Consider the following 14,556-nt stretch of genomic DNA (forward strand, 5'->3'; position numbering starts at 1 on the left):
ACCCTCGGAGATCTCGGTGACCGGATGTACTATCGAGTCGAGGGTTTTATGTTCGATAGACCAATCAACTAGGGTTGTGTTCATCAAAATATTTAGATCGGACCGCCAATTCCAATCTTAGTTCCGTAAAACGGAATTCATGTCCAAAAAAAAAAAACGATTCAGTACCGAAACGCTGAGGTCGATTCACTCGACCTGCACCCAGAGCTTTTTTTGCGAACGGAACCAGGAACAATGCGAATGTGCATCTCCTGTTAGCAATGTAAAAAATGTCACATTGTATTGTGTTGTAATTTTTAAACCAACATGAATTATTCGTTCAGAACTTTTCGTTCCTCTCTAAACTACTTTTACACATTTGTTATAAAGTTGAATTAATCTTCTGGGTCATCTTAAAGGCTCAAGTACTCAATTGATTGTGAAAACATTGTCTGTAAGTAGATAGAAATTCGAAGGAGTCTTGTTAGGACTCTCTAAACAACAACTTAACTACAACTTGTGTACATATATGCTTCAACGCGAAGCGACTATGCGGGTCCCCGGTACAGTGAGACATTGATTATCCCGCAGCCTAGAACACGGGTAGATAAAATGAAATTTCATGTAAAGTAAAACAGCAAAGTAAAATGTTAAAAACAAAATAATCTTACAACCATAGATTCATTTAAATGACTAACTAGGTACTAACGAAAATCTTATATAATATTAGTGGAACAGTCTGCCTGTATTCGTTTCCTTTAAATATATTTTGGAAGTCTCCAAGACTAGAGTGAATAGGCTGTTAAAAGTGTATAACAAAAATTAAGAGGAGCTGTATTGACTAAGGGATGGTTTGTCAGCGGACGACCTGTGGAGGGGGGAAGAGTGGTGAGGAGTGGGGAGCAGAGATTATTTAAAGAGCATTTTTTTTGTACGACTTTCACTAAGAATTCACTAAGGAAATTGTTAATTTTGTACGATTGTAACGCATCCACAGCCTGAGTATATCTGCAATGACCTTAATTGTATAAAACAGTTAATTTTTAAAGTTATTTAAAGTAATAACAATCTCTTTATGTGCTTAAGTTTTCAGTTTCTTTGCTTTAATCCAAAGTTTTTACCTGATGTAGTACATCTCTACATATTCACAAAAGAGCTTTATATTGTTAAGACAGGATAGACGATTTAATAAGAATCAGTATGATAGTTTAAATGTATGATTGTCAGTATAAATGTTACAAAATTTTTAGGTAATGTAGCTGTTAAGAAATATAAAACATATAAATTATAAAAATAATATTTATCAGCTATTCATATAATCTATAAAGCAATAATAAAACGTTGCTGTCACTATACATTTATAATCTGTGAAACCCTTTATATTACAGTTTACACAAACAAAACAATGTTAGATAAATTCAGAATTTGTATACCATAATATTATATAAAATTAATAATTCTATAACAAAATGTCTGCAATATGCTGTGGTTGTTTGAACAGAGGTCGAAAAATGATTCAAATACGAGAACGCAGCGCTAGGAACTGTTTAATACAAATAATAAGTGAAATACCGGTAAAGTATTAATTTTACATTAATTTTGTATTAAATTTTTGAAAGTTTTAAATTAATTATATTCTGCAATAATTATTATTTGCTATAGGTGGATATCAATCGATTGATTTCGTTCTTTTTATACAGAAATACTGTTTTTTATGGTCGAAACATATAAGGCTTTGGTTCCTATTTACAAGAACTGAAAATATTACGTAGATTATTCTTAAAATAATATTATAGACGTGTAAAGCGTAATGTAATATACCTATATGATTAACTCGTGTCTTATTTTACATTCAAACTTAATAAAATATTAAGAGACTGAATTTATAAAGGATTTTTAAGTATTTAAATTCTGTAAAAAAATACTATAATTTTCAAAAGAGATTGCAGCAGAAACGATGATTGGAAACCTTATAGATTAATGTGCTAATGAATAAATCATTTAAGGTTACTCTAAGAAGATGAAAGGACTTCTAATTAAAATTTAAAAACAATAAAAATAAGTTAATAACTATTTATTTAATTATACTATTAGTTTGTGTAATTACTTAGCTATGTACATTATCATGTTACAGATGGCCTATCAAGAAAACCTCCGGCTATGCTATGAATGTGCCGCATTACTCGTTAAGTTCGCGTCTTTCAAGGAACAGGTCATGCGATCATATAGAGACTACAACGACTTTATAACGGTGGGGAGAAAAACATTATTTAATTTCTTCTTCGCTTGGAATAACTTGATTATATATAAGGCTTAGTCTACAAAGATGATTTTTATTTGACGTTCCGTTTATCGCTATGTTTTCGTTTATATTTGGATAACTGGTTATATTATTTTATAATCCCAGTTAGACTTTAATACTTTTTAAATGTCCGCCGCATCAAGATTTAAAGGATTCGGTTTTGTATAGAGTTCCAAAGAGTTTGTATATTATATATACATATATTTAAATGTCTTAAACATGTAATTTTCGCCATACCAATACTATTATATCGTATATCTACCGTCATAGACACACCGGCACTGATAAATAAGCTGACATAGAAAAATAATATAACTCATTCAATTATTAATTACATGGTTCAATGTCGGATACAATTAACTTGAATTAAGTCTATTTAACATCAATTAATTTGAATTAATTCTATTTAACATCAATTAATTTGAATTAATTCTATTTAACATCAATTAATTTGAATTAATTCTATTTAACATCAATTAATTTGAATTAATTCTATTTAACATCAATTAATTTGAATTAATTCTATTTAACATCAATTAATTTGAATTAAACACGTATATATTTGTTCTATATGAATTATTTTTTAACGTGATAGTCTAATTTATGTATGTATTGTTTATATAAAAAGCCTCTATGTTAGCCAAAATTATGTATTTTTTTTTTTACATTTCCTTGAATTTCCTGCCAGAGTTAAGCATGAAGAATGTGTTTATATCTATATTATTTTTTAGTCTATTATTTTATTGTTCGACAGCTTCATACTTTTGTTGTGTTGATAATCTGTGACTTGGAGGTGTGATATACGGAAGGTCTGCATCTCAAACCGTTAATATATTTAAAAATTCTGTTTGTAAAGATAAAATTATAATTTGTGAACAATATTTTAAATAATATACTATATCCATATATATATATGCTTAGACTAATCAAAATGTTTTTTGTACATTTTCTGCACATATTCCTTGTTAAGTTATTTGATATGAGATTTTTATTCACCAGAATCCATTGCAACCTATACAACCGATATCAAGGCTGCAAGCAAAAAAATTACACGACCTGTCAAACGAACAGACGGACGTATATGAGGATCCGCCGGAAGTTAAGTCTGAGGAACCGGAAGTTGAGGTCAAAAATGTATATAAAATCGAGTCATTGAAGACCAGAAACATGCAAGAGACGAGAGAGTACACGCAGGTGGAGTTGACGGGAGATGAGATAGAGGAAGAAAGGAGATTGTTGGAGAATGGAGAAGATTACGTGAACGCTATGTTCAGGTGCGAGAAATGTATCGCGACGTTCCCTAACTCCGAGGACCTGGAAGATCACACAACTAATAAACATTTGCTGGTGAGTGTGGCTGAGATGTGCAAACATTGATATCTGCTTGGGTTTTTTTTGGGCGATCTCGCGTGTTGTTGTGCAGAGAGTTTACTTCCTGATCTTCCAGACGGCGGTAGATTCACGTCTTCTTTACCCTGAGTCGGTTCTGACCAAGTCTTCTGTGATGATGTCCCGGCTACAATTCGCACTACCCTAAAAGTTATGTGCTGTTTTCCTGTGAGACAGAAGTTTGTCGGGAGATTTTTTATTTATTACAAACGCGCCAAACTAGCAGACGGTCTATTGATCGGAGGTAGTCACCGTCCGCCGGCGCCCATGGAAATATGCAAAATAAGGGATGTTGCGGATGCGTTGACAACCCTGATAGTGGGAGGGAGGAGGGGGTGGGAAAGAGACAGAGCAACCGTCTCTCTCACTCGTCAAACAAAATTCAGCCATTAAAGACTTCACGCGGATCTGCTAGAGACGGTGGTGCTTCCGCTATACCACTATTTCCTACCCAGAACTTACAATGGCAGTATTCCTCGTCATACCATTCTCGGATCTTTCTTCCACGTCCAGATCCACGCGAAAGACTATGACTTCAATCAAATCTTCTATATATATATTTTTTACCTACAATAGTTTCGTTTTCATAGTATCCAATAGCCTATAACTCGAATTGGGGACACAAAGTCTTTGTATTTGTCGCGATTCAAAGGTCTTTTTATGATATTCTATACAAGTATGTACTGGGTTGTCGGTCTATCGGATGTACGCTGATAGGTGCTTCTGCTATGTTCTTGATATTAGACTCGGCTACCAGTATCATACGCAGAGCGGATCCTCGCAGCATCTCAATCTTCCCAACTGCAGGTTACTTTTTAAGTGCCTGATTAAAACAAATATCAATCCGTAAGTTTATGTTTATGAAGCTGTTTACATTCTTTTGTTTGTTAATAAAAATATGTCTCTACAATTTTTTGACAACAGTATGGCCCACAATTCGCGAGCGAATCCGTAGAAAGTGACTAGTAAATGTTAAAAGCATATATAAAATCAACTGTCATTAAAATTATATTCTAACGTGGTGTCCTGGAGCTCAAAGGCCCGTCTCTCACACGTGAGGGCGCGGGTTCGGAACCTGGCAAGTACCAATGTGATCTCTACCGAGTCATATGTACTGTCTAAGAGTGTTTAGACACCACTGACGGGCGGTGAAGGAAAACATCGCGAGGAAACCTGGACTTATAATTTCAAATTATAAGATTGAAATCGCCAACCCGTCTTGAGCGAGCGCGGTGATTAATGCTCTAACCTTCTCCATGTGAGAAGATGCCTTTGCTCAGCAGTGGGCTCTGATAGGCTGATGATGATGATGATGATGATTATATAACAAATACAATTAATTTGAATTAATACTATTAGGAGATGCACCTTGGCTCGCAAAAAAGCTCTCGGTATAACTTGAGTATAGCGCCCTCTGCTTTTCGTTACCGAACCGTGTTTCTGGACTCGCGTTCCGTATTACGGATCTAAAATTTTAAAAAATTGTCTTCCGATCTAAATATTTTGATAAACTTCACCCCAGGTAACTGCTCTAACGAACGTAAAAACTTCGACTCTATCGTACATTCGGTTGCCGAGATTAGGTTCCATGGATGAATGCAGTATTGCGTTCCGCTCGTTTCGCTCGTTTCACTCGTTTCGCTCGTTTCAACTACCACCGATTTGCACCTAAAAATGTTACATTTCAGAACGCGTCCAATTATAAATGCTCGATATGCCAGTGCACCTTCGCCACGGAGTTCTCGTATAACTACCACACAAACAAACACACGACCAGATACGAGTGCAGTGTCTGCAAACAGCGCTTCGTGAACAAGCGCGACGCGGCGCGCCACTACAGCATCACGCATTGCGTCGGGTGAGCTCCTTTTAAATATTAAATATATATATTCATAATACATATAAAATTTGCTTAAAATTTGGACGTTGTGATTATTTTGCTTTGTGACGTGAAATTTACTGGAACGATTTTGATTAAACTCTCCCATAGTATAGCTTGGACGTCAGAATAAGACGTATAAATCATAGCTCCGTGCAGTGCCTTGCGAATATGTCATAGTATTTAATAATGGGGTGACAGATGATATATATGTATGTATGTATTTTTATCAGAAACGGTCCAGCCATTTAAGCCATCATAAAAATGAGCTATATATATATACATATATATATATATATATATATATATTTATATAATAACTTTTACAATTAAACTGCCCCTCTCCACACTATGTAATGCATTTAGCACATGAATTAAAAATTTTTTAAGACATTACTTCACATTTCACAGAATGGACGTGGAGGTGAAGAACAACGACGAGGATACCAATGAGTCAAGGTAAGGAGCTGCGGAGGACGGACTGCGGGATATGAAATGTGACTAGGTTAAAATTTTTCCAAACACTGGACACGCGGTGTGGTACAAACATTAATATACTACTGTAGCCGAATCATGTGTTGTGTGAGTCCGGGTTCGAGTCCCGGGCGGAGTAACTACTATATATGCAGATAAATATATTGATAGTGATATCATTTATATCCACTAACACTTATAGTGTAGTTGGTAATGCTCTCTCTCTCTTTCTCTCTCTCTATATATATATTCCAGAGGTCAAGACGGCATCCAGCACCCCTGCGAGTTCTGCCCAAAGACGTTTAAGTGGAAGACGTCTCTAAGAAAGCATCTGGAGACGCACAGCATCGAGAACGGACAGAAGAGGAAGCCGTACTGCACTCCCTGCAGGTTCACGGCGACAGAACCCGATAATAAATATAATAATAAATAAATATAATATATATATATATATTATTATCTGACGTAAAATTATTGTGTAATCTTATTGTATGACAGCATTTTTTTTTGCTTAAAATCATGGAAAATACTCAATATAAATTTCTATTATATATTAAATTAACTAGAACCGAGCCAGCTCGTGTGTACTCTCATTCATTGTGTACTCTCTGTATAAATTTAATTCAAGTATCTCAACATTGCTTCGAGCACAGATAACGAAATAAAGTGCAGAAGTGAACCTCCGTAATGTTGGTATGTAAACGGGAAGGGACAGAAATTGATTTTGTAAGTAATATTCAGCGTTTCCTCAATACAAACTTCATTAACATAACTTACAAGTAACAATTGATTGATCTCTATCTCTTTACCCTACCCCCGAGCGTTAAACGTCTAACGCAACCGTATACGAGGTCGCACAACAAGTTTCACTACGAAATTTTAACAAAACAAGTATGAAACACATATTATAGTTTATAACTGTGAGCTAAGGAATAATGTACGGAATCCTTTATGCATTTATTTAATTCCTTTCAGGTTATCGTTCACGACGACGTCCAACCTTCAGAAGCACGTGCGCACAAGTTCGAAACACCAAATCCAGTTGAAGCTAAGGTCCATTAAACTTAATAGTATATAAAAAAAAAAAACAAATAAAAATCTCTTTATAATATTTTTTTTTTTTATAATATATATATATTTTTAAACTGTTGCTAATTTCCAAACGTATTCCACAATAAAATAAATTCAAATGCGAAGTATTTATAATATAACGACATTTTTTTGCAGGAAACTGAAAGAAATGAACAGTTCACATGAAAAACAAGAAAATATCAAGGAAAAGATAAACGAGATCAAATCATCAGTTAACAACTCGAGACACCAGTTCCCTTGCAACCAGTGCGACAAACGGTTCCTATGGAGGGGCAACCTGTTGAGGCACCTGCAGAGTCATTTGGCTAAGTTGGTATTAACATTTTGTTAGAGTAAGTCGAGTTGTTGTTAACATCGCGTTAGAGTTCGTCGAGTTGTTGTTAACATTGCGTTAGAGTTCATCGAGTTGTTGTTAACATTGCGTTAGAGTTCGTCGAGTTGTTGTTAACTTTGCGTTAGAGTTCATCGAGTTGTTGTTAACATTGCGTTAGAGTTCGTCGAGTTGTTGTTAACATTGCGTTAGAGTTCATCGAGTTGTTGTTAACATTGCGTTAGAGTTCGTCGAGTTGTTGTTAACATTGCGTTAGAGTTCGTCGAGTTGTTGTTAACATTGCGTTAGAGTTCGTCGAGTTGTTGTTAACATTGCGTTAGAGTTCATCGAGTTGTTGTTAACATTGCGTTAGAGTTCGTCGAGTTGTTGTTAATATTGCGTTAGAGTTCCTCGAGTTGTTGTTAAGATTGCGTTAGAGTTCCTCGAGTTGTTGTTAACATTGCGTTAGAGTTCATCGAGTTGTTGTTAACATTGCGTTAGAGTTCATCGAGTTGTTGTTAACATTGCGTTAGAGTTCATCGAGTTGTTGTTAACATTGCGTTAGAGTTTGTCGAGTTGTTGTTAACATTGCGTTAGAGTTCATCGAGTTGTTGTTAACATTGCGTTAGAGTTCATCGAGTTGTTGTTAACATTGCGTTAGAGTTCATCGAGTTGTTGTTAACATTGCGTTAGAGTTTGTCGAGTTGTTGTTAACATTGCGTTAGAGTTTGTCGAGTTGTTGTTAACATTGCGTTAGAGTTTGTCGAGTTGTTGTTAACATTGCGTTAGAGTTTGTCGAGTTGTTGTTAACATTGCGTTAGAGTTTGTCGAGTTGTTGTTAACATTGCGTTAGAGTTCGTCGAATTGTTGTTAACATTATATAAAATGTACTCAGAATCTCTATAAAGTATAGAAAAAATGAATTATTTTTCCAATTTCAAATAAATTCAATCTATGAGTGGCTTTGCATGAATATTAAATAATTGAGTATTTTTTTTAAAAAGTGTCCGTATTCTATAACAACGAATGTTTCAAAGGGCGAAGGGCGACCTCGTGTGTGAGCCGTGTAACAGAACCTTCTCCTCGATAGCCACGTACCAGCAACACATGAAGATCAGCAAGAAACATGCGACCGAAAACGATTTCAAGTGAGTACGACACACGACACGACACGACACGGCACACGACACGACACGACAAGACACGATATATTTGTAAGATTGTAACTACTGAATTGTTGAAATTTTTAAGTGTATATTACATTTTCACGTAAACAGTATTTCGCAGTTAATTTACGTTGATTTTAAATTTTTAATATTTTGAATGTTTCAACAAAGTCGCCTCTATTAAGTAGTCCATGAAATAATTTTAACAATAATCATACTGACTGAGATCTGGGCACTTTGAGTATGTTGTAATTCAATTGATTTTGAGACTGTATGATGATGCACACTGTATGTGACAGGATGGTACCATCCGCTGCCTTAGTTGTTAATTTATTATAGCACACTTAAAGAGCGCCATCTCGTGACGGCTGGACGTAACTATGAGCTATACCTTAACAAGAACATTGCTATTGTTAACGTGATGAGTAATGTCGGTCCCCATCACCTCATCTGTACTATCAAGGATTCGTATAATATAACGACGTACCAACAGTTTGTATGTATCGTCGTCGGATAACGGCTAGAAATCAAAATAACAGATAGTTTATAGAGACTTAATGTTTCAATAAATAACTCAACCGTCTCAATGCTCGGGTGGCCCCGTATCCCGCGCTGTACGAACACGTACTCCAGACGATTGGATCATATTTTGGTTAGCGCCGTGTCGGCTGGCCGGGATTGTTTTCAAAACTACCCACCGCAATACGTCACTTATGACATCTCTAATTAGTAATATTTATAAGATTAACCACATATCACATACATACACACATATATATATATATATATATGTTGTCAGGTTCATGTGTAGCGACTGCGGTAAGAGGTTCCCGACTAAGTCTAGACTACGAGATCACATCAACTGGGAACACTTGAAGAACTACGTGTACACGTGCGACGAGTGTCAGAAGGTGAGGAGGATAGATACTGGGTTATATGTTTGCTGATCCAACAAAATCTACTGCACACATTTGTAAGGGTGATTATACATATGTGTGTGTCTATGACCAATGTAAAACTACCCTCTGTCAGAGATATAGTCGCAATGCCTGTATCTATGGCCCTATAAGTGTAAATTAGCCTGTAAAATGTAGTATTTTAATAATCTTACTTTTCTAATAAATTCAAATTATGTACAAATTAAGTTAATGACAAATACTAATATATTTTTTGAACCAGATACATTCTCAACTATGCTTCCCAGTTCGCAGACGCTTTGCCGACTGTGCTATAGTGTGCTTATCGTTACTAGCACAAGATAATATCGTATTTTTAACGATTCCAGTACAAACATAACCATCTTTTTAACCGACATCACAACAGGTATTCAAAACAAGCAACTCCGTGTATTTACACAAACAGGCGGTCCACAGGAAGGACGTCATCGAGCATCTGTGTGATCACTGCGGGAAACCATTTCCGGTGAATTTTATCAAATATATTAAATTCATATTTAAATAACATCCTTTTATTTAATAATTGAAACTCGCTTAATAATATTATATAGTAGTAAAATGAAAGGCTTATAGGAAAACGATCTGCGAATTAACATATTATGAGGAATATAACATATGAAAAAAAATAATAATAATTAAAACCTATTTATATCTTTGTACATCAGAATTACCGTTTATATATATTTAGGGAACACACATTTAATTTTAACCGAACTTTTAAATTCCCGAACGCACCCGAAGTGACGTTAGAGCGATGACATTTACTTTATAAATTTTTGCGCGGGAAAGTATTTGTCGACGCGACTCGCGAGTGTCTTTGTAGATTTAACTTGTTCCGGTTTAAGATAACAATCAGTTAACTCTTTAAGACAGGTTAGTTCCTGTTAAGGTTTGATTTATTATTTAAAAGTAGTGGCTTTATAGAACAACTATATTTTTTAATGATTTCGCTAGAGTCCTATATATATATATATATATTGTATTTATTACCAGAACGGTGCTAAACTCCGCGCCCACATCCTCGGCGCCCACGGAGTGTCCGAGCATGCTTGTGGTCGCTGCGGGGCGAGCTTCGCCTGGCATTCGTGTTTGTCAAGACATGTTAGACAAAAACACAGAGGAGGCAGAGTAAACGGTGATTAAACATGAAACATGATGACTTAATGTGAGTTAATATGAATAAGGATGACTTAACGTGAGTTAATATGAATTATGATGACTTAACGTGAGTTAATATGAATAATGATGACTTAACGTGAGTTAATATGAATAATATTTATATATATATTCCTATTTTCATGATGGTTATGATCTTTTACTTATTGCTTATTTATTTGATGTGATAATTAAGAATAGGGCAGGGGCATTTAAGTAATTTTTGAAATGAAAAATTAATTACAAGATTAATAAGAATAAGATAATTCTTTTAAGTACCTACTAGTTATGAGGCTTTACTATAAAAAGTACTGGCTTAGAAGTTGTGTACAAAGAAAATATCACAGATTTTGCATGAGACGGACAATGTAATGATTACCAAACATATATATATATATATATATGAATATCCGTGCTATTAAAACTTACAATACCATCAAGGTCAACAAATATGACGAGCTCACAAACGAACTCACTCGAAATAGGTTCGTCGTGGATTTATACGCGGTAGAAGGGGGAGCGAGAGGTATAACGGCTAAATCTCTCTACAACCTACTAAAAGACTTGGGCCTGCCCAGAACCCACATCAATTCGTTCTTGGAACGTACTTCGAAGGCAGCCCTAGTAGGTTCTTTTCAAATATGGTTGGGTAGGGAGAGGAGCTTGGACAGAGGAGGTGAGCGTTTAAAGCGCGTTAGATAGGGGCCCCTTAAACCTACACCTGGGTCTCAAGTCCCAGAGACTGTTGAAGCTGCTCTCCCTGCAACGCAATGGACCCGGCACCCGCACGGTGGATCCATGGAATGCCGAGAGGTTTCGTCTCTAACCCACACGCTACTAAGATTCAGTGTGATTTTGTTAATTTTTGTATTTTAGGTCCAAGTTCCAAACACAATATTCGTTATACAACAGACTCATGAGATTCCACATTTTTACTTTAAGAATTCTTTTCAATATAATGTTTGCAGCCGTCGTTCTAAACCATTTACTTCAACGGAACCTCTTTCTGGCGGATACCATAACATTTTTTCCCCTCAATCAGTGTTGCCAGACCGTTCAGCTGATTATGTTAACTGATAGGACTGTATCATATAGAATACATTATAATAAATTTGTTATAAATTATTGAAATTTAATTTTTATTTTCAACTTTGAATACTTTAAATGTAGGATTACAATCGCCAGTCAGTGCTGGACCTATTAAGCGATGATTTTGCTAGAGCACTAAGATCTCCTTAAACTGTTTATCGTACTACAATATAAGCATAGCTGTGAGATTATGTCGAACTACCTATTATATGCGATTTTCACAATTAATTTTACCAAAGTACGTGAATATCGAGTTATTTCAAAGTACGGACTGAAAATTTGTCGATGAGCCTTGTGTTACATGCGATGGGATTACGTCTAAAAACTGGATAGACCAAGAAAAGCAGCGAAATTTTCTGCCACAGATGTGTTTTGGGTAAAAATATGTTGGGAATTAAAAGGAGCAGAATTATACGTATTTTTTTCTGGTGGTAGATTTTTCTATGTGATTGCAAACAAAAAAATTACTTAAGTCTCTTCACTTTAGCTTATATACAGGTGTTTACTATTCATAACCTGAAAAGGCTATCAATATATTAATAAATTGTCCTTATATTAAAAAGACTTGAAAAAAAAATCTGATCTGTGGTCGTGACGCGGGAAAAACATAATCTCAATTTTGCCCAAAAAGCAGTAGTTTTTTTATTAGAATTTAATAGGGTATAGACGAGGTGCGAGGACGTTTCTGACTTGTTCGTTGCCATATTCTCCCTGTCTCATAAACTACATATAATTGCTCTCTTTTATGAAGACATCTTCACAAGGATATAGTATATAGCTTGTATGTCAGAGTAAAAAGGACTTTGTCGTTTTTGAAAAGAGTGACGTCAGCATAACTGACGTCACCGATTCCTGTATTCTTGAATGTCGTCAGGATCTCAGACTATTCAAGGTAACCTCGTACATGGTTTAACGAATCCCCTACATCGAAGAGGTCCGCACCCTGCAGCGTCTCGAGCGAGACTATCCGTAATCTCTCTAGTTTCGAATTGACAAAAGCTGTTAGCCCTATTGGCTTTTACAGCGTCACCGGGAGGGGTGGGCGGCCCGATGGGACCTACCCGTTTACTTCGGGCCCGAATGATGGATACCATCCGTAATCTGTACCCTCGCCCCTATTTATACCAACGGACACTCATTGTTGTGACTACACTTGCACCGCTGGCTCCGCAGGTTACGCGGCTGACGCCTGATAATTTCAACTACCCTCAATCATTAGTTATTCAAATAATAAGAATTGCGCCGACATATATATAATATTTTACATATATATGTATATTTTTAATAGTCTTGGATGTTTGTGTGTGAATTTAAGAAAATATTAATTTTGAATATAAATGTATTGTATAAAATAAGATCTGACCGTTTGTAAATATTAATTAAACAACATTAAATTTGTGTTTCATTTCATTCAGCCTTCAAGTGTAATTAATATAATGTATGTTTTTAATAAAATCAATGACTTAAAACTTAATATGATTAAATATTGAGTGGTCTTTTTGCCTTTTATTCATTATTTTTCTCGTTTCTAACTAATATCTCTACGTCACCTAGGACTATATTTTTTTCTAACTCCTTCCCGGTCCCCTCACTGTCGTAGTTAGTTTCGTTAGTTTGTTTTACGAAAATATTTAAAATCTCGTCGATAACATCCAAGTTAGATTTGCCGTTCTTTGAAAAGTTTTTCAAAAACGTATCCAGAATTGTTTTAAATTCGTTTCTCATTGTTTCGTCGAGTTCTTTAAATTTATCAACAAACATTATGTTTAAAGCTTGCTTTATTATTTTTGACATGTTTTTCTTTATTTTTTTATCCAGTCTCGTAATGACGTCGTCCATTTTGTGCGCGTCATTTTTATTATAGAACTTATTAAATTCTTTCAACGCGAACAACAAAATGTCGTTTTTATTATCTGTGGTCATTCTGACGTAACTTTTTAATTCATCCGACTCTTTATACGCGTGCTCTTTTAAAAAGTCCTGTATTATTGATTTTGAATTTTCGCTAAATATAACGTTACTATTGAACATTTTTTTAAACACTATATTCAATTTCTGGATGAACATTTTCAGATCTTTGCCGTCGTATTTCACTAGTACATTTAAGAAATTATTGAGGAAATTCGTAAATACGTCGTCATCTCGATTCCTGAACACCGGTTTAGCGGATATGGCATGTTTTATCTGATCTAAGAGGTTCTGTATTTTTTCCAAGAATAACGTACTGTTTTCATCTCCCGGCTCGAAAAGTAAAGAAGTTTCTAGATTCAAGTTGACGCTTTGATGGCGCGCGTCCGACTGACCTGCGACAATATAACTTTGTTGTTTCTTCAACTAAATAAATTTATAATATATTAAATACATAAATAAATTTGATCCCTGAAACACATTTAGTAATGGACTAAAACATTATCCTCGTTTATATTTAAATACGGACAAAATCCAATATCAAGCGAGCCTTTGATTTCTGACACGGTAGAATATTTTTCTAACAAAATATTTCATGAAATTTCAACTCACCGTAAACACTGAGAAGTGCGATCGTTATAAAATACATACTTTATGGGAAACTATCGCACGGCAGGAAACTATTTCACTATCGACAGTAAATAACGATGTTTTTTATCGGCGAGTGTATTGCTTAAGCCAGAAACACACTGTTCCGTCGCTTTGTTAAGACGGTACTCTAAGTCTGATTCGCTCGATATCCTTAAAAAATTTTTTTCACTCAAACTTTTATTACATCACTAGATCTTGTGTCATCA

General features: G+C 35.1%; 2 protein-coding genes across 2 annotated transcripts; one reads left to right on the forward strand and one right to left on the reverse strand.

Annotated features, from left to right (window-relative positions):
* Nucleotides 1–1,377: 1,377 nt before the first annotated feature.
* LOC116778380 (zinc finger protein 16-like) lies at nucleotides 1,378–12,733 on the forward strand. Its single transcript, XM_061525946.1, has 12 exons — nucleotides 1,378–1,553; nucleotides 2,114–2,230; nucleotides 3,281–3,628; nucleotides 5,359–5,528; nucleotides 5,961–6,008; nucleotides 6,279–6,413; nucleotides 6,999–7,076; nucleotides 7,251–7,424; nucleotides 8,463–8,573; nucleotides 9,391–9,502; nucleotides 9,915–10,013; nucleotides 10,541–12,733. Exons 1-12 carry the CDS (start codon nucleotides 1,449–1,451, stop codon nucleotides 10,688–10,690), a joined length of 1,647 nt encoding a protein of 548 aa, XP_061381930.1. The 5' UTR covers nucleotides 1,378–1,448; the 3' UTR covers nucleotides 10,691–12,733.
* Nucleotides 12,734–13,187: 454 nt separating this feature from the next.
* On the reverse strand, nucleotides 13,188–14,443 carry LOC116778238 (uncharacterized). The gene is made up of 2 exons (XM_061525947.1): nucleotides 14,312–14,443; nucleotides 13,188–14,094 (listed from the first exon to the last, which is right to left on the reverse strand). Exons 1-2 carry the CDS (start codon nucleotides 14,346–14,348, stop codon nucleotides 13,298–13,300), a joined length of 834 nt encoding a protein of 277 aa, XP_061381931.1. The 5' UTR covers nucleotides 14,349–14,443; the 3' UTR covers nucleotides 13,188–13,297.
* Nucleotides 14,444–14,556: the final 113 nt, after the last annotated feature.

This window comes from Danaus plexippus, chromosome 31 (genome assembly GCF_018135715.1).
Source record: "Danaus plexippus chromosome 31, MEX_DaPlex, whole genome shotgun sequence".
NCBI lineage: Eukaryota > Metazoa > Arthropoda > Insecta > Lepidoptera > Nymphalidae > Danaus > Danaus plexippus.

Excerpts from the sequence above, each read along its gene's own strand:
- LOC116778380 (XM_061525946.1), top strand. The coding sequence starts at position 1,449 with ATGTCTGCAATATGCTGTGGTTGTTTGAACAGAGGTCGAAAAATGATT. Across the intron at positions 1,554-2,113 it reads AAATAATAAGTGAAATACCG|ATGGCCTATCAAGAAAACCT; the intron begins GTAAAGTATTAA and ends ATCATGTTACAG. Across the intron at positions 6,414-6,998 it reads CCGTACTGCACTCCCTGCAG|GTTATCGTTCACGACGACGT; the intron begins GTTCACGGCGAC and ends AATTCCTTTCAG.
- LOC116778238 (XM_061525947.1), bottom strand. The coding sequence starts at position 14,348 with ATGTATTTTATAACGATCGCACTTCTCAGTGTTTACG. Across the intron at positions 14,095-14,311 it reads CGCACTTCTCAGTGTTTACG|GTCAGTCGGACGCGCGCCAT; the intron begins GTGAGTTGAAAT and ends ATATTGTCGCAG.